General features: G+C 40.9%; 1 protein-coding gene across 3 annotated transcripts in view; it reads left to right on the top strand.

The window, feature by feature from the left end:
• LOC111156558 (family with sequence similarity 13 member A) overlaps positions 1-24980 on the top strand; it is a 335168-nt gene that overhangs the window by 288011 nt on the left and 22177 nt on the right. For all 3 annotated transcript variants that reach the window (XM_022517539.1, XM_022517545.1, XM_022517554.1), the window contains 5 exons: positions 2830-2906; positions 3300-3342; positions 13941-14088; positions 23985-24195; positions 24634-24772. In XM_022517539.1, coding sequence (XP_022373247.1) covers positions 2830-2906; positions 3300-3342; positions 13941-14088; positions 23985-24195; positions 24634-24772 — 618 coding nt within the window. The remainder of the gene's footprint in view (positions 1-2829; positions 2907-3299; positions 3343-13940; positions 14089-23984; positions 24196-24633; positions 24773-24980) is intronic.

The following is a 24980-nucleotide window of genomic DNA, read 5'->3' on the forward strand; positions in this document are numbered from 1 at the left end:
ATAAGCTACTCTTTTACCACACCTAGAGAAGTGTTTGGGACATAAAACAGTTCAAAACTTCCAAAAGACATCAAGTCTGTGTTTTCCACTAAGACAAGTACTATTACAGCTGCAGAACATTTGAGAGTCCAGTAGCATACTTCCCATACAGTGGAAGCCTCTGCGTTTCAGCTTTTCTTTTGACCTGTGCATTCCATTTTCCCCTTCTCCCATCTCAGTGAAGTGGGGGGAATTGCTGATCTCTTTGTCTTAATCTTCCCTCCCTAAACTTTAGGCAAAGAATGGAAGTTAGAATTTATCACTTGTTTTCCCCTAGTGGAAACGAACGGTACTTCTGTTACTGTATTCAGAGACCTTTACCACCCTTGTTTCATTCTGAAGAAAAATGAGATAGGCTGCCAGTTGTAACACGTTCTTGACATGTTCCTGTGTCCAAAAGGTATAGCGGCAACTGCCTTAGCGAAGGAACACTGTGTGCTTGCCTACTGCATTAGTGAGAGCAGCTCATGAATATTCAACAGTCTCCAATGTGTGGACAACATGAAAATTGGAATTATTATAAAGTAGAGAGGAATATGGAACAATATTGAAAGTCACCCTTTGTCTATTACATCCATAAAAAACAGATCCTTGGGGAGTTCTTAAACATAGGGATCAAACATTTTTTTAAAAAGTGGGTGGGGGAGGGAGTCCAAAGTTACTGCTTACTAGTTTTAACCCTGGAGATCAACCAGACTTTCTCACATTTTACAACTGCTTTTTGCAAAGTCTTCTACTGTATAACATAACTGTCTTTTTTTCTATAATTCTCAGAACCTATAAACATTTATATCTTGGTTCTTTTTGTATAGGGAAAAAATTTTACTGAAATATCTAAATTTATATAATACTACTGTGGTTTACTTTCTCTTCCCTCTTTCTGAATATTTCCTAGCCTTAAGGTGAAGATTTTTATTTATTCTGAAGTAGTCATTTGCGTATAATTAATTATGTATTTCATTGACACTGTTTTAAAAATGATCTGAGGGTAGAGGGTTGTGCTTCCCCAGGAATTCAGGTTTCAGAGCTTTAGAAAAAAACTAATGCTATTGCACTAGATCTTACACTAAAGTTTTTGATAATCTATTGAAGATCACCAGTGAGAACAAACACAGATTCTTTGTCATAGATATAACCCCCTTTATCAGGAAGATCACATTCAGGTAATAAGAGCAATTATGCTTTGGTTTAAGGAGGGCCATTTCAGAGAGGCCTCTTCTAACTCAAACTTTAGAGTTATAAAAATGTAAATATAATTGAATGTTGTCATAATTTTTATTTCTCAGATCCTTTCTAAAATGAACTGTGTAAATTATCTAAGTGTGTAAATTGATGTTTAGTAATGTCAGACACAGACGCTATCTGGAACATCGCCTTAACTGGAGAAATAGTAGTAAAATATCTTTTTAATGTACCAGGTATTATTCACGTTATTTACGTGCATTATTTCCTTTAATCTTCAAGGCCACCTATGTAATTATGTTTATTTTGCCATCTCCAGTTTCCAGATGTGGACATTGAGGGTCAAATAGGTTCATAGAGTTGGTAAATGATAGAGGTAGGATTCAGACCCAAACATCCCAACTCCAGAGGCACCATTCTATTATGTTGTGCTCTGTCTCCCTTTGTTTCTACTGTCTGATGGAGCCCAGGGTTTTAAACTTCCAGAATTCCAGATAAGTTAGCCAAACCAACATAAAAGGAAAACAATTCATTCATCTACCAAGCCAAAGATTAGTTTTCTACTCTAATTATGTGTTTATTTTGTGAGGATTTTTATATATGTCAACTTCACGGGAATATTGTGAAACTTAATCAGATTTACTTTGTAAAAGGTTTTTCACAATGGGAGGTTATAAATATGTAGATGAACACATGTTGCTTCAATATGTGTCATTCTGATGACATAGAATAGGTTGGTTGTGCTTAATGTCCTTTTAAGGCAGGTATGAATCTTTGAGTTAAGTGAAAATTGGGTTCAGATCTCTAAGGCAGCTCTTTTTTTTTTTTTTCAGTTTACTGAATATAAATGAGCTCTTGTTTGCTTTTTTGTAATATTCCTTCATGGGGTTGGCTTACTTATGCTATGCTCAGTCACCTGAATTGTATTCAGAAAGCATTGGCCATGTCAAAAAAACCTTACAGGTATGCCTCCTGATAAATGTTAAGCTCTCTTAGTGAGCCTGAAATACACACTATTCAAAGTAAGTTTCCTGTTTATATTTTTTCCATCCTAGCAAATAACACAAGGACTAATGTTAAATATCACAGAAAAAAGGTTCTTATATTAACACCATTTCTATTCATGGATAATTAGCAGTTTGGGTACACGCTACATGTTATCCCACATTATATTGGCAATTTATCCTGAAAATATATTAAATGAGCAATGAATGTTCCATTGGTTTCAGAAAGGATTCAAGGTCAGATTTCTTAGTTCTAATTCTAATTTTACCCTAATGTTCTGACAGTCTGGGTTTTGCTATGTTTGGCTGTAAGATATAGATGATACCTAACAAGGACATTATAGGATACAACGATGGTTTCCACAATGGTATCAGATATCTTCATTAAAGGGATGATAAAATTCACCATCCAATTCCATGCAAACAGCATATATGAAACTTTCATGATTTTACTAGTTTTAACAAAGATAGAAATATGAGAACTAGAATTCATTCATATCTGTATATTATCTGATTTTTCTATTTTAAATAAAGGAGGATGAGGATCTGCTATTGCTTATTTTTTACCATTCCTATTGGGTAACCATGATTTGTTTTGTTACAGAATATGGAAAGCCTCAATTCCACACCTTCTCGTGAGAGGGCTGGACCTGACAATGTTGAACTGATGTCTGATGAAAGGTAATTTTAGCATTTTCTCATCACATTGCTTATTAAGAGCATGAATAGCTTGCTTTTTTTTCTCACTTAATACAATGTGCATTTCAAGAACTAGAAAGAATTAAAGGTCTGTATGTTTACCAATAGTATTTTATAGCAAGGAAAATGCTTAGAATAGAAAATCTGCCATGGTGCTATTTAAGACAAATAACCCTACTCATGGTTGTGTTTCTAGTTTTGTTTTATTTTGACTTTTTGTCCTGTTTTGTTTTTGAATTTTACAAGAATTTAATTTAGAGACATTCAGCCTACTTTTTTTAAAGTAAATGAAGTCATAATTTCACTGGATGAAAAGCATTGTTCGAAAACTGACATTTTATGATATTTTGTTGTTGCTGTTGCTGTTGTTTATAGTAAAGAAGATGACGAAGACAGCGGACATACCCAGCATTTTGAGGTGAGTAGCTGACAAAATTGTGATCATAAAGGGGCTCTCCATACCTTCCTGAGAGCAAGCGTGAAGCACTATTAGCCTGTCAATACGGGATAATGACATTGTCAGACTGTGCTTGGTCAGAAAGGCAAGTGCTGAAATGGAAAGATTCCTTGAGAAATCATATTCTTTTTCTTTTTTTTTTTTTTTTTTTAATTTTATTTTTCATAAACATATAATATCTTTTTATCCCCAGGGGTACAGGTTTGTGAATCGCCAGGTTTACACACTTCACAGCACTCACCATAGCACATACCCTCCCCAATGTCCATAATCCCACCCCCCCAACCCCCCTCCCCCCATTAACCCTCAGTTTGTTTTGTGAGATTAAGAGTCACTTATGGTTTGTCTCCCTCCCAATCCCATCTTGTTTCATTTACTCTTCTCCTACCCCCTTAACCCCCCATGTTGCATCTCCTCTCCCTCATATCAGGGAGATCATATGATGTCTTTCTCCGATTGACTTAAGAGAAATCATATTCTTTTTGCTTTTAAATTCCTTTATTTTGCTTGCAAAGAGAAACTTCAGTAAGGTGGAGATTTCCTTTTAGATTATCCATAAAGCAAAACAAAAAGCCGTGATCTTCCATGTTTTTATGCATTTTTAAGTGATTGAAATAAATAGACAATGAATTTAGTGGATCTGTCACTGAGATTTATCTCATTAATTTTCAAATTAAGATAAACTCAGTGTGAGTTATTAAACCCCATTTGTTTTCTGAGTTTTGTCTCATTTTAAGTAAACCATGGCAAAAAACTATCTAACTCTCTTATGCTGTCTGTATCTTAAAATTCTGGTTATTTCCTGTCTTCCTCGCTCTCTGAGAGCATCGCCATGCTGACCCACGTGATTTCCCTTGTTCCCAACTCTGGCTTTCATTCGGTGTGCTCAACCCCATTTTTCATTCACATATGTGTATATAATCTACTTCCAGATGCCTCCAACTCCACTTTCGGTATTTTTATCAGTTTTTCCCTTGGGCAAGATTTAAAGCTTTTTTCAGCCTGTTCTTGAATTCTGACCCTTGAAATACAAGTTATATATAGAACTCTCCCTCTAACCCAGTGATTCCTAATCTTTATCAGACATCGTGCTAATGCACTGATGGAGTTAGCAGCATCTAGTGAGTCCTGCCCTGTACGTGTACTGGGCTAGGAGCTACGAGTCAGTAACAGCTGCAGTCCCTACCCCCTCTTGGAATTCTATAATCCAAGAGGTTAAGCATCTAAAAGCTGTGGACTCTCTTCTTAGAAAAACACACACTTGTGTACAATTTGGCATAAAATTGCTGGAAATGAATCGCCACCTCCCCACCGCTCCCTGCCAGTGCTGTGGACTCATCTTGTCCCCTCTCTTCAGTTCTTGTCCTGTCTACTTCTTCAGCCTCACCAGGTAATAGGAGGGGAATGCTTCCTCCTTCTGACTTCACAGCTGCTGAGCCTCGCTCTTCTTTCATCTCTTTTTCCCCACTCCTTTAGTTTCCTTCTTTGGGACCCAGGCAACCAGCTGGCATTTTTTTCCCTGACACCAGGTACCTGTTTTCAGAGCACAGTCTCCCCCATGATAAGCGTTGCTTTATTCTCCTTGTTGCATCCTTCTCTGCTCTTTTCCTCTGCTCACAGCAAGCACTTATTCATCGCGCCATTGAACGTGACTTTAAAGAAGATTGCCTTGCCAACCTCCCAGAGCGGTCCTCTCAGTTCCTCCCTTTTACGCCTGTGCTCCTTTATGAGATAAAAGGGTAAAGAGCAACCTTTGTGGATAGACTCCATAATATTATCTCATAAATTCCAAGTGGCTGATTTAGCCAAGTGGCTAAACCCCTGCTGAACTCAGTTTGCCTCGGTATGTTTGTGGACAGCTCCCATGGCAGTGGATGAATCATGGGGAAACAAATCTCAAATCCTGCTTGCATGTGCCAGGTCCTATTCTTACATGTGTCAGCCATGTGCAGATGCCAGTCAGCACCCAGCCTACTGCTGGCACCCCGTAAGCCTTCACTATTAATAATCGTGGTTGTCATCATACGTTTAGCTAGGAGCCAAATTTAGCAGTGAGTTAAAATTCAGCCTGAGCTCTCCGTGTCACCTTTCTTTTACAACTGCCCCAAAGGAGGAAAACAAGACATCACTCCACAAGATTGGGGTGATGCTTCAACTCTGGAAGACATGCGCTTCTTTCAATGAAGGAAATAGATGTTTGGTTATTAGTGACGGACTGTGAAAAAATCAGTTTTCCTTTTTTAAAGCCCTTTCCCTTGTTTATAGTGCGATGTCATTGTTTACTGTTGTATATGTGTAGCCCTTTCTAGAACTTATTGAACAACCTAAATATATTAGGTTAATCTGGTGTTAATCTGGTGTTCTGGTAATGCCACAATAATTCCTAAATTTCAGAGATGGAAAGTAAGTCTAGACTTCGGTTATCCCTCCTAGAATTCTGCCTAATCGGTATTTTATTTCACGTCTCCTATGGCATCAGAGTGAGAAGCCAGCGTTTACGTGCTCACCACGGATGGCTCTTTCCAGTGTCATTTTCCATAAAGACAGTTGGTCCTCATTAATACCATCCTTTAAAATTCTCCTTATATGCTCTTAGGTTCATGTAAGATTAAGGCCACAGATATCAGCCATTGAGGAAAAGTGGTCTTTCTTCTTTTGACTAGCATTTCCATGAGAATGTGGAACTCAGTCTCAGAGATGTTCCTTAGAGGGAAACACAGAGAGAGAGAGGCAGGTCATAGAATCTGCGGCTCAAATGCAAATGCAGGCACAACTGTGACTTTATTTCTGAAATAAGCATTTTGTGGCCATAGATATGTTTTCGTTTGAATGCATGTGTTGAAAAGTGAACATGGGTTTATCCCTTTGTTGCACATCTTTTTAATTTTTTTAATCACCTAATGGGAAATCTGCCTGAGATCTCAGATGGCCATTGGAAAAAAGTTAAGAATCCCTTAGAATGCCAAAACTTAAAAAGTATCATTTCCGTGGGTAGGTTTTCAAAAGGTGGGCATTTTATTTTATTTTTTTTTTTATTAACATATAATGTATTATTTGCCCCAAGGGTAAATGTTTGTGAATCAGCAGCCTTACACATTTCATAGCACTCAGCATAGCACATACTCTTCCCAATGTCCATAACCCTATCCCTACCCCCCACCCCCAGCAACCCTCAGTTTCGTGAGATTAAGATTCACTTATGGTTTATCTCCCTCCCGATCCCATCTTGTTTCATTTTCCCCTCCTTCCCCCCCCACCTCTCAAATTCCTCATATCAGGGACATCATATGCTAATTGTCTTTCTCTGATTGACTTATTTTGCTTAGCATAACACCCTCTAGTTCCATCTATGTCATTGCAAAATGCAAGATTTCATTTCTTTTGATGGCTGCATAGTATTCCATTATATATATCCATTATATATCTAGGCTCTTTCCATAGTTTGACTATTGTGGACATTGCTGCTATAATCATTGGGGTGCAGGTGCCCCTTCAGATCACTACGTTTGTATCTTTAGGGTAAATGCCCAGGAGTGCAATTGCTGGGTCATAGGGTAGCTCTATTTTCAACTTTTTGAGGAACCTCCATGCTGTTTTCCAGAGTGGCTGCACCAGCTTGCATTCCCACCAACAGTGTAGGAGGGTTCTCCTTTCTCCTCATCTTTGCCAACATTTGTCATTTCCTGACTTTTAATTTTAGCCACTCTGACTCGTTTGAGGTGATATCTCACTGTGATTTTGATTTGTATTTCCCTGATGCCGAGTGATGTTGAGCACCTTTTCATGTGTCTGTTGGCCATCTGGATGTCTTCTTTGCAGAAATGTTTGTTCATGTCTTCTGCCTATTTCTTGATTGGATTATTTGTTTTTTAGGTGGTGAGTTTGATAAATTCTTTATGGATTTTTGATATTAGCCTTTATCTGACATGTCATTTATTTGACATGTCATTTGTGAATACCTTCTCCCATCCTGTCAGTTGTCTTTTGGTTTTGTTGACTGTTTTAAAAGGGGGGCATTTTAATAAAATGTCCCTTTTGGGCTGTATGAAATGAACTAATGTAAGAAATAGCCTAGTGTACTATTCCCTAAACATGTTGGAGTCCAGTCATTGTTCTTTTGTTCCTTTTTAAACTCAGTGAATGTCTGGAAGCATCCAGAAGAAAGGTCGTCCTTAAAACTAACAATTTCTAGATTCCAAAAGATATCACTGAAAATACAGATTTTTTAAGTTCTGTTTACGATAGAGCTTAAATCTTATGCTTCAGTTTAATTCCTTCTGATAAGTTATTTTGTATTGTGGAAATATTTCATGCTTCTGTATGAAATCCAAAATATTTAAACTGTAACCTTATATCTAATCTTTTTATCAAGAAAGCAAAACCTGTAAGAACTATTGAGTGCTTAGAAGGGTATTACCTTATCTGGGGGAGGTCATTTTATGTCAGAAGTATAAGGTTAATGAAGTGTTAAATTCTTTTGCAATATTTTTACATTCTTTATGCTTTCTAAGCCTACTGCTTAGAAGAGCTTAGAAGCATACCTTTGATAACAAATAAGACATTCATAATAAACAAAAGACCATTTCCCTTTTCTATCCTGCTTCGAAACAAAAGTAAAAGAAGGGAGAGAGAGAAAGAAGACAAGGCTTTCCAATCAAGACTGAGCATTAATATTAATCATCAAGCATCTTAAGGCTTTTATTTGCCTTGAGCAGGTTTGAGGTAAATTCTGAAATATCCTGTCAGCAAGCATTTATGAAATGAATCACTGTGTTACTGCAACCTCTCTGTGTTCCATGGAAGCATTAGGATTTTGTTACTGGTTTTAATGTTAGAACCAGAATAATTTAAAAGCTCTGTTTTTGTTTGGATTCACTTCCCATTTCATCCAGTCTCTAAAGGCTACTGATGCTTTGGAATTCCCATGAATTTTGGAACTCTGTTATGTCCATTTTCCTCTGTTGTCAGGCCAAACAGTAAATGTTTATGGTTCCATGTGGTTCTTGTATTAACACTGTGTGGTTCCTTCCTGTGCAAACTGCATTACACAGTGCACTCTCTGGTATCGCTCCCGGCTCCAGTACTCTCCTAGGCTCCTTCTTTATATCCTGTGCAGGGAGGGGGAAGAGATGGAGCAAAAATTCACCAACTATTTGAAGTCCCGATAGGAGCAAGATCAATGAAGTCTGAGGATTGGAAAAGCCAGGTCCAGTTAGACAGGGGGGACAGGTCTTGACAAAAATCAGGTTAATAGACTAAGAGCGTTTCCTTGACCTGAACACAGGCTGTCACCTGAGGCCCCAGGCAGGGTGAGCTCTCTGAGTATTTGCTTCCTAGCAGCCTGCTTTTTTCTGTTATAACATGCGTGTCACAGGCACTTGTATGTTCGATGTCTTCCTTCCACACCTTGTTAATTTCTGTAATCCCATGTGTCCAATAAACACTTGCAGAGGAATGAATGTGGAAGGGAGGTACTCAATAATTGGAAATCACATTTTTTTTTCACAGTTACTATGGGCTAGCCATTGTTAGACATGTTTTTCATTTAATCTTCATAACAACTCTATGAAGTCTTACACTTACATGACAGAAAAAAAGCTTCAAAGAAAGGATGCCAAGAACAGAGAGGTTTTCACTGAAGATCTTGCAGCTGACCAACTGGTATGGAAACTCTCTGATTTGAAAACCCATCCCCTATCTGCCGTACCACATTGTCTCTCCTAAGAGCCGAGAATATGCAGTGTGTTTCTGTATGGTACATTTTCGACGGGGGTCTGGTGTGTGACCTCTTGGCCCAGGGATCTCTGAGCTGAAAACTGTGCAATTGCAGTAGTCCCCTGTTATCTGTGGTTTTACTTTCTGAGGTCTTAGTTACCCACAGTCAACCCTGGTCCAGAGGCAGATGATTGTCCTTCTGACATACCACCCGAAGGTCACCGTAGCCCAGTGCTGCGTCCTGATCATCCCCCTCACTTCATCTCATCCTGTTGGCATTTCATCATCTCACATCATCACAAGAAGCAGAAAGGCAAGAGAGAGAGACCACTTTCATATAACGTCTATTACAGTATCATTGTTCTATTTATTAGTAGCTACTGTTTATCTCACTATGCCTAACTTATCAATTAAACTTTACCATAGGTGCGTATGTATAGGAAAAAGCTGAGTGTCTCTAGGGTTCTGCCCTCTCCTCGGTTTCTGGCATCTACCAGGCATCTTGGAATGTAGCCCCCCCAGAGAAGGGGGACTGCTGTAATTCATTTACTCTGCATTTTCCCTGAAGACATAAAACATGTAAACAACAAAAATTGAAACCAGAAATATTCTGGTACTTGAGAATGTCTTTGACATTTAAACATGAACAATCTAGGAGAAGCGGCAGACAAGCAATAGACAAGGACAGTGCCATAGGATGAGCACGAGGACAGAGGGTGGGACAGTCTGGAGAGGTGGCCCACCCAGTCTAAGCTAACAACTGTTTGAGGGAAGAGTAGTTTCCATGCTGATGTATTGCTGCAGACCCTGAACAGCTTCACCGTGGGTGGCCATGCAGCAGCAGCCCTAGCTCCCATATGCACAGAAACCCTGGGCCCACACCAGCAGCCCACTCTGCATCCCCAGGAATGGCAACCACGTCAGGTGCTGGTGAGACCAGTGAGGCCAGAAATTCAGAACCAAGCCTACAGGAGCAGCAGGCCAGTGAAAGAGCAACCTCAGGAACTGATCACAGCACAGCAGGACGGAGGTGGGCACGCGTGTCTGAGCTCTGCAAGCTGGTGCAGTTTATGTAGGAGAGACCCTTCCCCTGCTATGTGGGAAATCAGGCCAGAAAGTCCAGAAGCTTATGGAGGTTAACATAGGCCTACGATGTGAGTGATACCCTGTTCTATGTGGCACATCCTAAACACCCTTAACACAGTGACTCCAGACACACTGATCTCTTTGCTGTTCCTTAAACACAATGACCATGCCTCAGGGCCTTTGCATTTGCTTTCCTTCTTCCTGGAATGCTCTTCCCATGGAAGGTTCACTCCCACATTTCCTTCTTATCTCTGCTTATATGTCACCTCATAAGAAAGGCCTTTCCTGACCACTGGATAGAAAATAGCAAACCATGACCCCCACCTCCATCACCTCTTTTACTCTGCTTTAGTTTTATCCATAGTCCCTGCCACTACCTGACATTTTTTTCTTTGCTTACTGTCACTTCCTGTAAGATTTGTTAGGACAGACTTTATTGTGTCCTCTGAAGTATCCCCAGTGTTTAGAAAATTGTCTGGCATGTGGTAGGTATGCAAAAATCATTAGCTGAATTAATGAATAAATATTATCTTTGTATCTCTTGCACACAGTGGCCCTGTAATAAGTATATATCGTGTGATATATATTATTATTGAATAAACTGATAGAGTTTCGACCTGATTCTCTTTGTTAGAGTAATAGGATCTTAGGGGTTGCCTGTTCCAGCCTCCTGCCCAGGGCAGTAATGTCTCCCTCTCCCACATGCCCGACTAGCCAACTTCATCTCAGCGCTGTGAAGGGCAGCTCACTAATTCACAAGGTGAATTGTTGTATTGCACCCCAATCAACTGTCCTTAGAACCCCACTGGGCATTCTTGAGCCTCTTCCACAAAATGTTAGCTCTCTCAGTGTAAGGAGCTTGCATGGCTCACAGAGCCCAGCACAGAGGGGTTGCGCCAACCCATGTTGTCGAAGGAACGAAGACATCTCTGCATTTTGGAGGGTAAAAAATTAATTTTCCAATTTCAGCTTTCTTTAAAATGGGTACTAATTCCAATGCAGAAAAAATTTTGTAACCTCAATTTCCTTTGTAATGGGTCTAATACAGATGTAGCAATCATGAACAGTACACGTTTTTACGTGTGTGTGTGTGTGTGTGTGTGTTTCAGCATTTTACATGTGTCATGTCAAGCACAGCAGGACTCTGAGTGCCCTGAGCAGACACAGGCATGGCAGGAAACAAAGCCAGTGTCTGGCATTGGGAAGGGACACAGGCTACCTACAGAACCCAATGCTTAGGCCTCTAGGTCTTCCCACCAGCATTCACTCCCATCTGTAAGGCTTCAGCCTGGAAAACACATTTCACCATTGTTACTCTGTTTCTAAAATCCTTCCATGGCTTTCCCTTACCAACTCCAGGCTAAAATCCAGACTTAGCCGAGCACACACGGCCTTTCTCAGTCCAGTGTCTGCTCACCCGACACCCTCATCACCTGCCGTCCCTCTGTCCTGTTCTCCCCTGCTGTGACCAGCGAACCCCAGGGGGCCTGTCTCTGCACCTGTTCCTCCTCCTCAACCCCTCTCACCCTGCCCCCAAAACAGAATTGCTTTTGCTGACTCATGACGGGAATCCCCAGTGGCTCGTTTCTCATCCTGCGCCAAGAACACCCCTCCTCGATGTAGCATGGTTCACCTCGAATGGCTGTGAAACGTCTCATCTCCAGCACCTCTCTCTGGCATTTGGAGATGTGCCAGTGCTTTCCTCATCTTCCCATGGTGCCTAGAAATGATGAAGAGACCAAGGGCCTCCTCTGTGTGTACCTTATGCTCCAGGCACCGTGCTAATGGCCTTGCATGCCTTTTCCCAGCTCTTCAAAGGAACCTTGCTAGATTGGAATTGTTCATGCCCATTTCCCAGATTAAGAAATGGAGGCTCAGCGAAGTGCAGCAGCTCAGCCAGAGCACCAAACACAGCAACTGTCAGCCATGCTGGTCCCTTGTGCGCAAGACCCGCGAACGTCCCCGTGTAGTGCAGTGTTGGAGGCCCACACACGCGCCTCGGGAACAGCGTGCCGTGCTTGCGTCACGGAATCATATTTCTCATAGTCTTCCTTTTTGTATGTCTCTAAGTGGAGTGAGTGTTAGAAATCTTTACTGAGAAGATGTTTATTTGCTGTATGCATATTCTAAGACACACACTCATGCACTCTACGTGACTTCATAGTTCTTAATGAGCTGAGGTCTGGATTTGGTCATTTCGCCCTGGTCCACTTAGGATTCAGCTCAAGGAACAAATAACTCTTATGGCATAAATGCAAAATCTGGTTTAACCCCAATAGACAAGCAGCATTTTGAAAGTGTCTTAAAACCCCAGATTTACCTGACGTTTCCATCTGACTTTAGTAGCTCATCAGAAACTGATGGATGGTATTTCATTTTATTCCCAATGTGGTGAAGAAAATAGCGGTCCTCATGTATCATTTTATGGAAATATAATAGTAAAAGCCCCTAGAATATTCCCTGGTGATATCAAAGTGGGTTGAACAGCTATTAAAAGTAGCTGGTAGTCTTAACAGTGCTTATTTTAAGCAGAAGAACATTTCTCATGCATTAATGGAATCATTTATGATTTCCACATGTTTGGGGTTCTTTTTTCTTTTATTATATTTGCTAAAATGAATTTCCAGTTATTCTCCAAGAAGATCTTTTGTACAGATCTGTGCTTCTTGAGAAAAATATTTGTAAGTAAATACTTGTGTTTATAATCTTAGGAGAGAAGGGAAAGGGACAGTGGCTGGGTTTATAAGATGCCAAAAGAGCAAAGAAAAAATGAACGAATTTCAATGTGAATTTTGTTTGCATAAAATCACGTAGCTAAAATAGCAGCTTTGGGAGAGAGTTTTCCCCTCCCCCAGTTATCCCTGCCTGGGAGTAGGTGCCCCCAAGGAGCAAAACCAAGTGTAGCCGAGTATTTAATATTCAGACTGGATGAATAGTAGGAAAACAAGTGACAGTTGGATATTTGTAAGATATAAATTATGCATTGCTGACTTGCCAGTTCTTGGCTTTTTACTCTTAAAAAAAAAAAAAAAAACCCGCTCCCTATGTAATTTTGGCTTATTTCCAGAGTCTGTCTTCCTTACGGCTAGCCCAGATGAGCCGCCAAACCCCTGCGCTGTTTGAATTTGCGCAACAATGCTTTAATACCCAGAGCTCCTCCGTAAATAGTCTGTCCTCCCCACACTTAGGGTGAAAACAACCACAGGAAATCTGGGAACGTGCAGCTAGCCCCGCTTAATTGTTCTAAGCCTCTGCCGGGGCCAACAGGAGAGCGTCCGTGTACACAGCCTCTGGGCCTTGCTGGACTGTTTACCTAAGGGGCAAAGAAGTCTGCACGCAGGAGACACCATATTGCTTCTCCAGCCTTAGCAACAGCAGTCTCGGGATTTTTGTTGTTGTTTACGGTCTGCAGAGCCCTACTCCTTTAAGGAAACACAAACTCCTTTCCCTCCTTCCCGGCCCCAATCAGTCACCATCAAGACCGTCAGCTGCCTGCAGTTACCAGGAGCAGCGGCTCTGAGAAACCCTCTTGCCTTTCTCGCAGAAGAAAAGTTAAAGGAGCACAGAGGGACGGTGGCGATTTGCATGCCAGTGGCCAGCTAGCATCCAGGGGCATCAGGCTATGATTTTGGTTTCTGTGCTGGGTGCAACCACCACCGCAGCCTGGGAGGTTTCCCCCAGAAAGAGTGGACTTGCTGCAGACATTTGTGGGTGTTGGTGAGCCGTAGCTACTCAGAGACGTTGTGCTGTCATTACAGACCCCCACGATGAAGATTCAGGAGCACCCGGGCGTACCTGACACCAAACTGCAGAGGACTCCAGATGCCGAAGACCAGCGGGAGAGCTTCGTCTCCCAAGTGCCTGAGCTCGACCTGACTGCATTGTGTGATGACAAGAGCTGGGAAGGTAGGATCATCGGCTGTTTGGATGATTTCATATCGGAAAAGCGTATATAAAGTAGCCTAAATGAGAGGGGCATCACCACATGGATCTATGAAAGCAAAGGGTATAGGACTAACTGCATTCCTAAATGACTGCAGATCCTTTCCCTGGCATGGGAATGTGTCTCATTAAATGTTGCCAGGAGTCATTGCAATCTAAGAAAGAAAATGCGCTTGCCCTCTATCGTAGTGTCACCTTGCAGCCTTCTTTATTTCTTAACTCCCCAGGAGTGCCGCTACCTGTGTGTGTTTCCCCTCTGGTAGCACTGAGCACAGGACTGAGCAAGCCGTGCACATTTAGGACTTCGGCTGGGAGCAGCTGCTCTTCCCGCCGCTACATGCCAACCCCCTGCCTCCTTCATTAAATCTCCCTCCCATTTTTTTCAAGAAAGATTCAGTTCGCTTTGCTTTTGTGATTGTCTTTATGGACAGAATTTTTTAAAAGCCATGTTAGCCAGCATAAGGGATTTGTCATCAAAGAGAACACTGTACAAAAAGTGCTTCCAATGGAAAGCCTGCAATAATGCAGTGTTGAAGGCTGGTTTTCCTAGAGATTTTTGGCAAAACGTTAGAAATGGACTTGTGAGGAAGAAGAGGGTGTCCTCATCTTGTCAAAACTGCATTTCAGGAAGGTGCTGGCAACGGTGCCGTCAAGCCGCACTTCCTTCCTTATCCATGTGTCTGCATCCAGACCTGTGTCGATGTGTATCCAGAATGCACGCCCGGCTGCCTCTGTATAGTGGGTGTGTTTGGAGGCTACAAAGAGGGAGAAATTGTGTGCCTGGTTTCAGAATAGCAGCACGACTTAACACAGTGACACAGAGAATCACAGCTACAAGAAATCACAGTCCTTTTCCGAAGCGCTTGGATTTCCTTGTGTTCTCCCTCACCCCTCTTTAAACCAGAAAGTACTTGTGATAGTGAGTTTAGATGAAGGAGCAAAAGACGATCTAAACAGACACAAGGTGAAAAATAGTAATCCCTCTGTGCTCCTTGCACCCAGGGCTTGGTGCAACAAAAATAGCTGGTTTTTTTGTTGTTGTTGTTTTTTTTTTTTTTTTTTAAATTCTAGTTCTCCCTCTTTGCAATTCAAGAAACATGTTCTAGCCCTTTACCATGTAATTAGGCAGTTGGGTGGGAGATTTTCTCAGACCTTCCCAGCTCATGATATGGTCACTAGAAAAAAATTGCAGGGTGTTTGTTTTGTTTCCTTTTTAATTTCAGTGGTACATCCCTGGGTAGTGTTTTATTGTTCTTCTTTTGTTTTATGTACTTTTGGGATATTCAGGTGTGTTTTAAATTCATTAAAAACAAATCCCCACCACCACCAAAAAAAGTCCCATAGTAGCTACTGTGGCCCAATAAACGAAAAAAGCAGTAGTCAAAACAAGTGCTGTATTTGGATTTCAGGAATAACAGTCTCCTCACATCAGTAACACAAAACTCTAGAAAAAAATTAGGATTTTTGGACGGAATTCAAATTAGCCACATTATCTTGGTATATTCAGTAAAGGGGCAGGGAGACTCTTCTAGTCCCCCTGAAATGGACTCAGTTTGATGATTTTTATCTTGATCAGTCATAAATTTGTGACCTCTTCCAGCATATGTGAAGAGGCCAGTATGAAAATTCCCACCGGTGTGGTTGGAAGTTAACTTTCCTTAAAACTGTTTTATTACTTAATGTAAAGAACTCTCTTCTAAATAATAATATAATAATAATAATAATTTGAAGGAACCAACTAGCTGGAATTTTAAAAAGCTTATCGGGGAAGAAATACAATAGGCTTGGAAATGCTAATTATGTTATCTATGTAATTTATGAAAGGACTTGTGTTAACTTTTGCCAATTACTGCGTTACTGAACTTGCATATCTTAAAAATCTACACAGATTCATTTCAAGGCCATTTTGATCATTTGGTTACCGCTTTCAGTAGCCCCTTTTTAACATATATTTATTTTAAACATTCATGGGATATTATTATAGTAAGTGTAGTCAAAATAAAGGAATTGTTGCATATAAAGGGTAGTTCAGATGAGAGCCATAAGTCCAATCACTAAAATACTACTCTTGTTTTATAGCCCCAATAAGAAACAAACAAGTTTAATGGTAGCTTCGCAGTAAGGAACCCACTTTGCACTAATTTAATCTGTGAAAGTGAAACCAAATATATAAATGGAAGTAATAGTTTACTCAAACCTTCTGAGCCAGAATCTGTCTGTAAGTCTCCCTTACCAGTCTCCAAGCCCCCATGTAGTGTTTGCTGGTCCGGTCCCCATCCCCACACCTCAGTTCACACTCTCATATCCAGGCAGAGTCATAGAATGTCAGGTGCGATGGTCCTCAGTGAGCAGCCTGCTGGCGCTAGCCTCAGCCCTGGGTGCTCCTGTGTGGTAGTGACATTCTCTGGCTTCTGGGGCGGATTGTGTCAAGGCAACAAAAAAGGAAATGAACCCGATGATTAGATTCCATAGCCTACATAGAGTGGAATCCTGTCAAAGTGAACGTAGGATCAGAGTCTAATCATGCTGGTTGGCAGATACATAATACATGCTTTTTTCTTTTTTTCTTTCTCTCTGTATGTAGCTATATATCAGGGCACATTTTTTGACCTATCCACATCGTATTATTATTTTATTACTGCCACTCTCCAAAATTAAATGAGTACACAAATCAAATGTACTTTTATTTGTTATGTAGAGCCCTTCAGAATTGCATAATTAGAATGTTCCTAATCAGCCAATTCATGTTGATTTGGAAGTATTTGTGGAAGTATTGAGGTTTAAGTACTCAGCTGTCCTGGTGAAGTTAAACTTAAAAGAACATTTTTTTTTTTTTTAAGATTTTACTTATTTGACAGAGATCACAAGTAGGCAGAGAGGCAGGCAGAGAGAGATAGGGGGAAGCAGGTTCCCCGCTGAGCAGAGAGCCCGATGTGGGCCTCCATCCCAGGACCCTAGGATCATGACCTGAGCCAAAGGCAGAGGCTTTAACCCACTGAGCCACCCAGGTGCCCCAAAAGAACATTTTTAAAGGGCTAAAATACTTTATGCTTCTTATTTATTACTTGCTACTTGTCAAAAATAACTTTGAAAATTCTCTGAAAGAATGATGAAAGAGCAAGGGATCTTAAAGACCTTTTGACTGGATGCTGCCATTATACAGATAAAAAAGCTGAGGCCAAAAAAAGAAAAATGATCATTCAGGATAATGAAATCTCCTGACTTCCTCTCTGATGCCTCTTTCTCAGCAATGCCAGTTTTGTGTCCTGGCAAGCAGTGGGCCATAATGGCTAAGACCAGGCACATCCTGGGTTCAAATCCCAGCTCTACTACTTCAGCAGCTTTGTGGACAAGTTAGTAAATGTGTTACAGTTTTGACCTCAGTTTCTCCATCTTTAAATAGGCATAACAGGGACACCTGGGTGGCTCAGTTGCTTGTGCATCTGCCTTCGGTTCAGATCATGATCTCAGGGTCCTGGGATTGAGTCCCACGTTGGGCTCCCTGCTTGGCTCGGAGTCTGCTTCTCCCTCTCACTCTGCCTCCTCCACCCTGCTCATGCTCTGTCTTTCTCAATAAATAATTTTTTTTTTTTTTAAAGATTTTATTTATCCATTTGACAGACAGAGATCACAAGTAGGCAGAGAGGCAGGCAGAGAGAGAGGAGGAAGCAGGCTCCCCGCCGAGCAGAGAGCCCGATGTGGGGCTCGATCCCAGGATCCTGGGATCATGACCTGAGCCGAAGGCAGAGGCTTTAACCCGCTGAGCCACCCAGGTGCCCCTATTTTTTTAAAATAAAAATAAATAGGCCTAACAACAGACAATATGAGTAAACAGATATTATAGTATTCACTTAGTAAGCTTGTTGTAAGAATTAAGTGAGCTAGTATTTGCAAAGTGCTTGGCACAGTACAGGCACCTAACAGGCACTACATGAGTGTTAGTTGATGTTATTACTGTCTTCCATAAATGTTTCCAAGTGTAGTTTCAGGAAAAACCATCCTAAGTTGGACTTCTTTGAAACCAGAGCCCAGATCTACCTAATGACAGTGGGTGGCTCTGAACACAGAGAAGGAGTCCATAATTACTGGGTCCTCCACTGCTGACCAAGGACAGATCTTACGAAACCAACCTCCCTGTGTGTGTGTGTGTGTGTGTGTGTGTGTGTGAGAGAGAGAGAGAGAGAGAGAGAGAGAATGAGACTCTAGATTAGGAAATGTCTCATTCAAAAAGACCTCAGCTGGGCCTCTAACAGGGACTCCAGTGCCCTGTCAGCTGTGGAAGGAATAGCAGACAGGTAACAGAGTCAATTAGTAACTGATTAAGCAACAGTACTTAAATGTGCAGATACACAGATCAAAGTTGACACAAATAGGGGTATTCTCATTAGGAAAGTCCTCAGCTCTAGCCTGTTTCACACATTTTATTAATGACTTGAATGGAGCAATTAAGGATCCACTTATTAAATTTGCAAATAGAGACAAAGCAGATAGAAAGATTAAATTGGGATTGACAAAGTTGACAACTAAGGTTTCTTCTAACTCTGAGAGTTTGTTTGCAAGATTAACTGAACAGTTTAATAGTACTACCACTGTTAAGTTTTGGAACACTAAGAAAATTTTAAAGATTTTTTTAAAAAATTTGACAGAGATCACAAATAGGCAAAGAGGCAGGCAGAGTGGTGGGGGCAGGAGAAGCAGGCTCCCCACTGAGCAGAGAGCCTGATGCGGGGCTTGATCTCAGGACCCTGAGATCATGACCTGAGCCAAAGACAGAGGCTTAACCCACTGAGCCACCCAGGTGCCCCAAGGAAATTTTTATAATAGGATTTCCCTCCCTATATGGGATTTACATCTTCCAGCGTCTGGGATGTGCCCATTCCTCCTTGCACCACCGAGGATCCACCTTGAAAGACGGAGGTATGATGTTGTGCCAGGGCGTAATGACTCTAAATAGCATGTAGTTGGAAATGAGAAGTGGAAAACATCAGCTCCTGTAATTCTAGCAGGTTTCTTCAATAAATCATCTTAGTAGCCAATTTTCTTTTGTATAGCAAATGGATCCAGCTGGCTAAGCAGAGAGTAGCTCTGTCGCGGTGACCACATTAATATTACTCAGACTATGTTTCTTCTTCCTGCAATGAATTTCCTTTATTTCTGTGTGTACTACAGTGTCTCAGCTGGAACTCCCCAGGACCTATTCTTTTCTATCACTTAGGTAGCATGGATATGGCTTTTATCTCTGTTACTTCTGACCTGCTGTGATGTCAGCTGTCCTGATGGATTAATTTTTCATAGAGAGACATGCCATATTTATGTCCAGCATTCTTTGTGACAAGACACGTGGCTGAAATCACAGAACTTAAGGAATTCTGGTCTGGATATAAAAACGCATTTCTTTTATGTGGTGTTTTAAGATGAAAATCTAATTTGAAACCTCTAATCTTTTCTGTTTTCCCTTTGAATACTTTCCTTGCAATATATTTGTCCATTTCGTTGCTCTAGAATTACTGATTAAAATATAAACTATTTTCCAGACTAGGCACTGGGAGTGGTCAGTGAATGCATCCTTGAAACTGAATCCCTAGGTCGGCAGTGCAATTGGGCATCCTGTCCGGTAGACACTGCTCTATTCAGTTCTTCCTTTTTTGTCTAGTTGAGTGTCAACTATCAAAACATGAGATCATTTTTTTTTTAGATCATTACAAACTAAAATGAAGAATAGTTGGCTTTTTTGATTTAGTTATATTGAACTATATATTATGTGTAATTTTATAAATTATAAGAGCCTTAAATTATAATTCAATAGAAAAAAAGGAAAGAGAGATCTTGCCATTTACAACAACATGGATGGGTCTAGAGGGTGTTATGCTAAGTGAAGTAAGTCAGACTGAGAAAGACAACTATCATGATTTTACTTACATGGAATTTAAGAAACAAACAAATGAACAAGGGAAAAAAAGAGACAAAAAATGGACTCTTACCTAGAAGCTGGTGGTTGTCGGGGGAGGGGGGGATGGGTGATATAGATAAAGGAAGTAAGAGTGCACTAATCTTGATGAACACTGAGTAATGCAAGGAATTCTTAAATATTATACACCTGAAACTAATATAACACTGTATATTAATTATATTTCAATAAAAAAGTGAATGAATTAATCCATGAAACTGAAAGAGAGAGAGAGAAGAGAAAAATGCAAGCATTTTATGTTGGATGGGTAAGAAACTTCACTCCTGTTCTACATGCATACTAATGATGCAACATAACCTTTTACTTTGTTAATTGAAATTCATAATGGTTTACATTTGTCATTTTTTAGTGAATTCATTTATGCTAACTATATCCTTTAAGAGAAAATGTCACCCATAAGCTAGAATTCAGCTGCGTATTTCGTATATAGCACTGGTGATGTTAAGAAAAGGGCATATTGGGTCTTCTTATCTATCATTCAAGTGAGCGGTGGGGAATGAGTCTGTGTTAATGCAAAGGAAATCTGATAAATGGCTCCACAAAGCATCAAACAAGCATAACTCAGTTCCATGATTAGTGTTGTATTGTTAATTCAGGATCACGGTACCTTTTTTAGTGGAGATCTGGTTGGAAAATGGTCACAGACACTCTCATTTTGTACACAGAGGACACATAACCGAAAACTGAAAGATCTCTTGTGATATTTCTAAAGAGATATTCTGCTAGGTTCAGACAAATGAAAGGATTTCAGGATCTAAGGTAACACCTTTTCAAACTAAACTGTTATGAGTAGAAATGTCAAACTAGCCAGCACACCCACATGCCAATATCAACATCAGACTTTGCTTTGCCTCTGCCCTCTGTCCCCCTGCACACCACCTTGGCCTCTCCGCCCCGGCCCCTTGTTTTGCTCCTTTGCCACTCTGCCCTGAGGTTATTGCTGGCTGCATCTTAACTCTTTCCCTGCCTGGCTCTGTTGATATTAGTCCTTAAGAAAATCACTGCTGTCTTAAGAATTATCATGAAATTAAAGATACAGTCTGGCCAGTTTCATAGTTCCATTTTCTGTAACTTAGCACTACACTTTTCTTATTTCTCTAGGGATTACTTTCTTCTACCCTCTCCTTCCCTCACTTCTCATCAGTTTTTTGCTCTTTTATGCCAGTAGTTTGGAGCTGCTCATATCTGAGCCCTAATGCTTACGAGGAGCCTTCTGCAGACTCTAGTGCAAGTGAGGGGCAACTTCTGGGCACCTCCAGATTTAGCCAGATACATCTACCAGAATGTTCCCTGCCACTTTTTGAGAGTAGTGGGGGAAAAAAAAATCTGTCTTTAACAATGCTTTCATACTTTTTAAAATAATTTATATTACCGTCTGAGCTCCCAGAGAACTTCATTCTCTTTAAATTATGAGAACCTATGGACCTCATTCTACATAAGGTCAATATTTTCTTACATTAATATGCCTACCTCCCCTACTGTGGGGTCTTCAAAAATTTCAGATAATCATCCCTGTGATTGGGGCATCTGGCATGTACTAAATTGAAGCACTGTCCTTCAAGTCAGGAGATTTCGTTTTTGTCCCAACTCTTGTCATTGATGAGATATTTGCTCTTAGAGTCTTCAGGTTTCAGTTTCCTTGTCTGTAATCTGTTGGGTTGAATCTGTGATTCTTAAACTTAAATGCATATAGGATCACTTGGGCAGATTTTAAAGTACTGGAGGTGGGGAGGTTGATATTTAACATTTAACTAATTTAACTCAATAATAGAATATTAATTATTAAGTATTAAATATTAATTAACATTTAAATAATTTCCGTTAGTTGAATAAGAGGTATTATGTTCGTGGAGGGGACATTTATGGTGCTTTGGATTGTGTGGAAACTATGCATTTTCTGTTCAAATGCTATTTTAATTTATTATGTTTAGAAAAAAAATCAGTTGACTTCAGTAATTCATCCTGCTTCAAGATTCAAACTGAGTAATGTAATACCATGTTGAATTTTAGCTGAAGAATTCTATGAGCATGTATGTTTCTGCTGTAAAAATGTAGTTACTATACGGCACTCAAGTACTATGTTAAATGATCCACTAACATTTTTGCTTGCCCCATGATTAGTGGAATGTATGTTATTGGGTAGGGTGAACTACAATTTCTTTCTAAGAACTAGATGAAGTACAACCATCCACTGACATCTGAATTTATACCTGTTGGATTCTGAGTGCACCCAAACACTCTATAAACCAGGTGAAGAAATTTAGCTTCCATGTTCTACTTCAGCTAAAACAGCTACATAAAACCTACTACACTTGAAGTCAGACAGACATTTCAGTTGCTTACCTCCAGTACTGAGCCTTGCTTTGGAAACTAAAAGATTTAGACCAAGTCACTGCCAGTTTTTTGCCTTCGCTGCATTTTGTACAGTTTTTATATTTTTTATATATTGTAAATAAAGACAACCAGCTTTTCCAGGTTCATAATTTATTGTACAAATTGAATATCACACCTCAATATTCTGTTTAGTTGGCTGGGGTGGGCGGGGGCATTAGAAGTTATGTGTATCTCCCTTCATGATGCTAACGTGCAGCTGGGGTTGAGAAATCACTAAATTAGATAGTGAATGGAGTTTCAACCAGCTCTAATGTTCTATGATTATGATATGATCTTTTTAAATAAAATACTGAACAAGCACTTGTTTAAGACCGTTTAGTAGATCTGATAAACACTTTGATAGCTGAAGGAACGAGTGTTGCTCTAGGAATCCCAGAATTTCCAAGCATGGCCGGATCCCAGCCTTGTGTAAGTCACACTAATCCCTAAGTATACTTAAAGCCTACCTTCTATTTAAATTCAGGGACTGCTACAAATAAAAACCTTACATCATCTGAGATCTATCTTTCAAATCTGATAGGATTTTTTTTTTTAATGCATACTGAGTTGGATCTTGAAGGAAAAAGAAATAAATACTACCCCATTCCCTCCAAAAATGACAAATCAGGATGTTGCATTGAGTGTATTTCTTTCTTTTTTTTTTTTTTTAAGATTTTATTTATTTATTTGACAGACAGAGATCGCAAGTAGTCAGAGAGGCAGTCAGAGAGAGAGGGGAAAGCAGGCTCCCTGCCGAGCAGAGAGCCCGATGTAGGGCTCTATCCCAGGACCCTGAGACCACGACCTGAGCCGAAGGCAGAGGCTTTAACTCACTGAGCCACCCAGGCGCCCCGAGTGTATTTTTTTCTTAAAGACTGTCTAAAATAATTTGTACAGACTTACCCTTTGTAAAGCATTCTTCTTTTTCTTTTTCTCTTTGACTAATTTATGTAAGCATCTTATGTTAACTGTAGTCTTGAGCAGCTTCTGAAATTTCAAGTGCAAAACACGCATCTTACACATGCTAATCCCAGCACTAAGCAGAAGCACATGAACAGCTTACTGAAAGCCCTAAATGGAAGGTGCAGACTCCTGGGTAAATGGGCTCTCACAAGACGAATGTGACTCCTCGGTTGTTCCAGTGAGGGACGTGCAGCTACGATGCCAAATGTCTCGCCCCCGGATGCCCATGCTTTGCTTCTCCCTCATGCCCTCACCTGGGAGAAAGTTCTTGTCCCTGACCAGGGAGGGAAGTTGGAAGCATGCAGTATTTGCTCTCCTTCTTTAAGGTCATTCCTCCAGGTGGCCCTAGTAACTTCTCTTTGGAAAGCAAGCAATGACATGGCTGTCAGATATATTGGTGATGCCAGCCGGGGCGTAGTGTCCTTCATCAGAACCTTAAATCTGAAATGCGAATTGTTCGCATTTAAATTCAGTGCCTCCTAAACCATTCAGAACGCTTGGGAAACAGTTATGCTTCCATGAGCAATTTTGACTTCTTCCCCTCTGTATTTTGCAGAGCCCATCCCTACCTTCTCATGGCAGCAGGAGAACGTGGACTCTGATGAAGCACGCCTCTCCCCGCAGGCCGGACCCCTGATTCGCCAGCTTCTGGATGAAGACAGTGACCCCATGCTCTCTCCTCGGTTCTACGCTTATGGGCAGAGCAGGCAATACCTGGATGACACGGAAGTGCCTCCTTCTCCCCCAAATTCCCATTCTTTCATGAGGTATGTTTTGTTGCCGGTAAGCCAGTCCGTCATCGCCCTAATGTTAGGAAGAATGGGAATGGTGTTGCAGGTCTGCAGAAGGACATATTGGGAATACTCCATCCTAGGACACGGGCTCTGTTGCTCTGTTTTTCAGTTGGCCCGACTAGAGCGCCACATACTGCATCTCCACTAAGCACTTTCTTTCCAGAGCTATCTAAAATTTAACTTTCAGTTCTGCAGTGCATATTTCAGTCCTCCCTTTGCTAATTGTAAATGTAAGCAAGAGAAACTTAGACCCGTTGATAGGTGGGACCTAGAGAGCTCAGGGTCACGAAATGAAATGGTAGTACACTTCCTTTTATTGGAGAGGATGGAGACTCCCTTCCCTCCATGCTGCATCCCCACCCCCCAAGCCCCTATGCAGGCAATGAGCACCCCACTCAATGTCCCTCACAGGCGCCGGAGCTCCTCTCTTGGGTCCTATGATGATGAGCGGGAGGACCTGACACCGGCCCAGCTCACGCGAAGGATTCAGAACCTTAAAAAGAAGATCCGAAAGTTCGAAGATAGATTTGAAGAGGAGAGGAAGTACAGAGTAAGTGTCTCCATGCAGGGTTGTCCTGTCCCCTCCCATCCCCTCCTGTCCCCTGACAGTACCCACATGCCAGCATATCAGCAACTTGGAAAAGTGACAAAAAGTTAAGGGAGATTTCTAGAAAGCCTCAAAACAAAAGGCGATAAAAACTGAATAGTAAACCCTGAGAAGCCCCAGACGTCATACATCAGCATTTTCCTTGAATTGG

The sequence above is a fragment of the Enhydra lutris genome, unplaced genomic scaffold (assembly GCF_002288905.1).
Source record: "Enhydra lutris kenyoni isolate GAN:26980312 unplaced genomic scaffold, ASM228890v2 scaffoldscaffold3, whole genome shotgun sequence".
In the NCBI taxonomy this organism is placed as follows: Eukaryota; Metazoa; Chordata; class Mammalia; order Carnivora; family Mustelidae; genus Enhydra; species Enhydra lutris.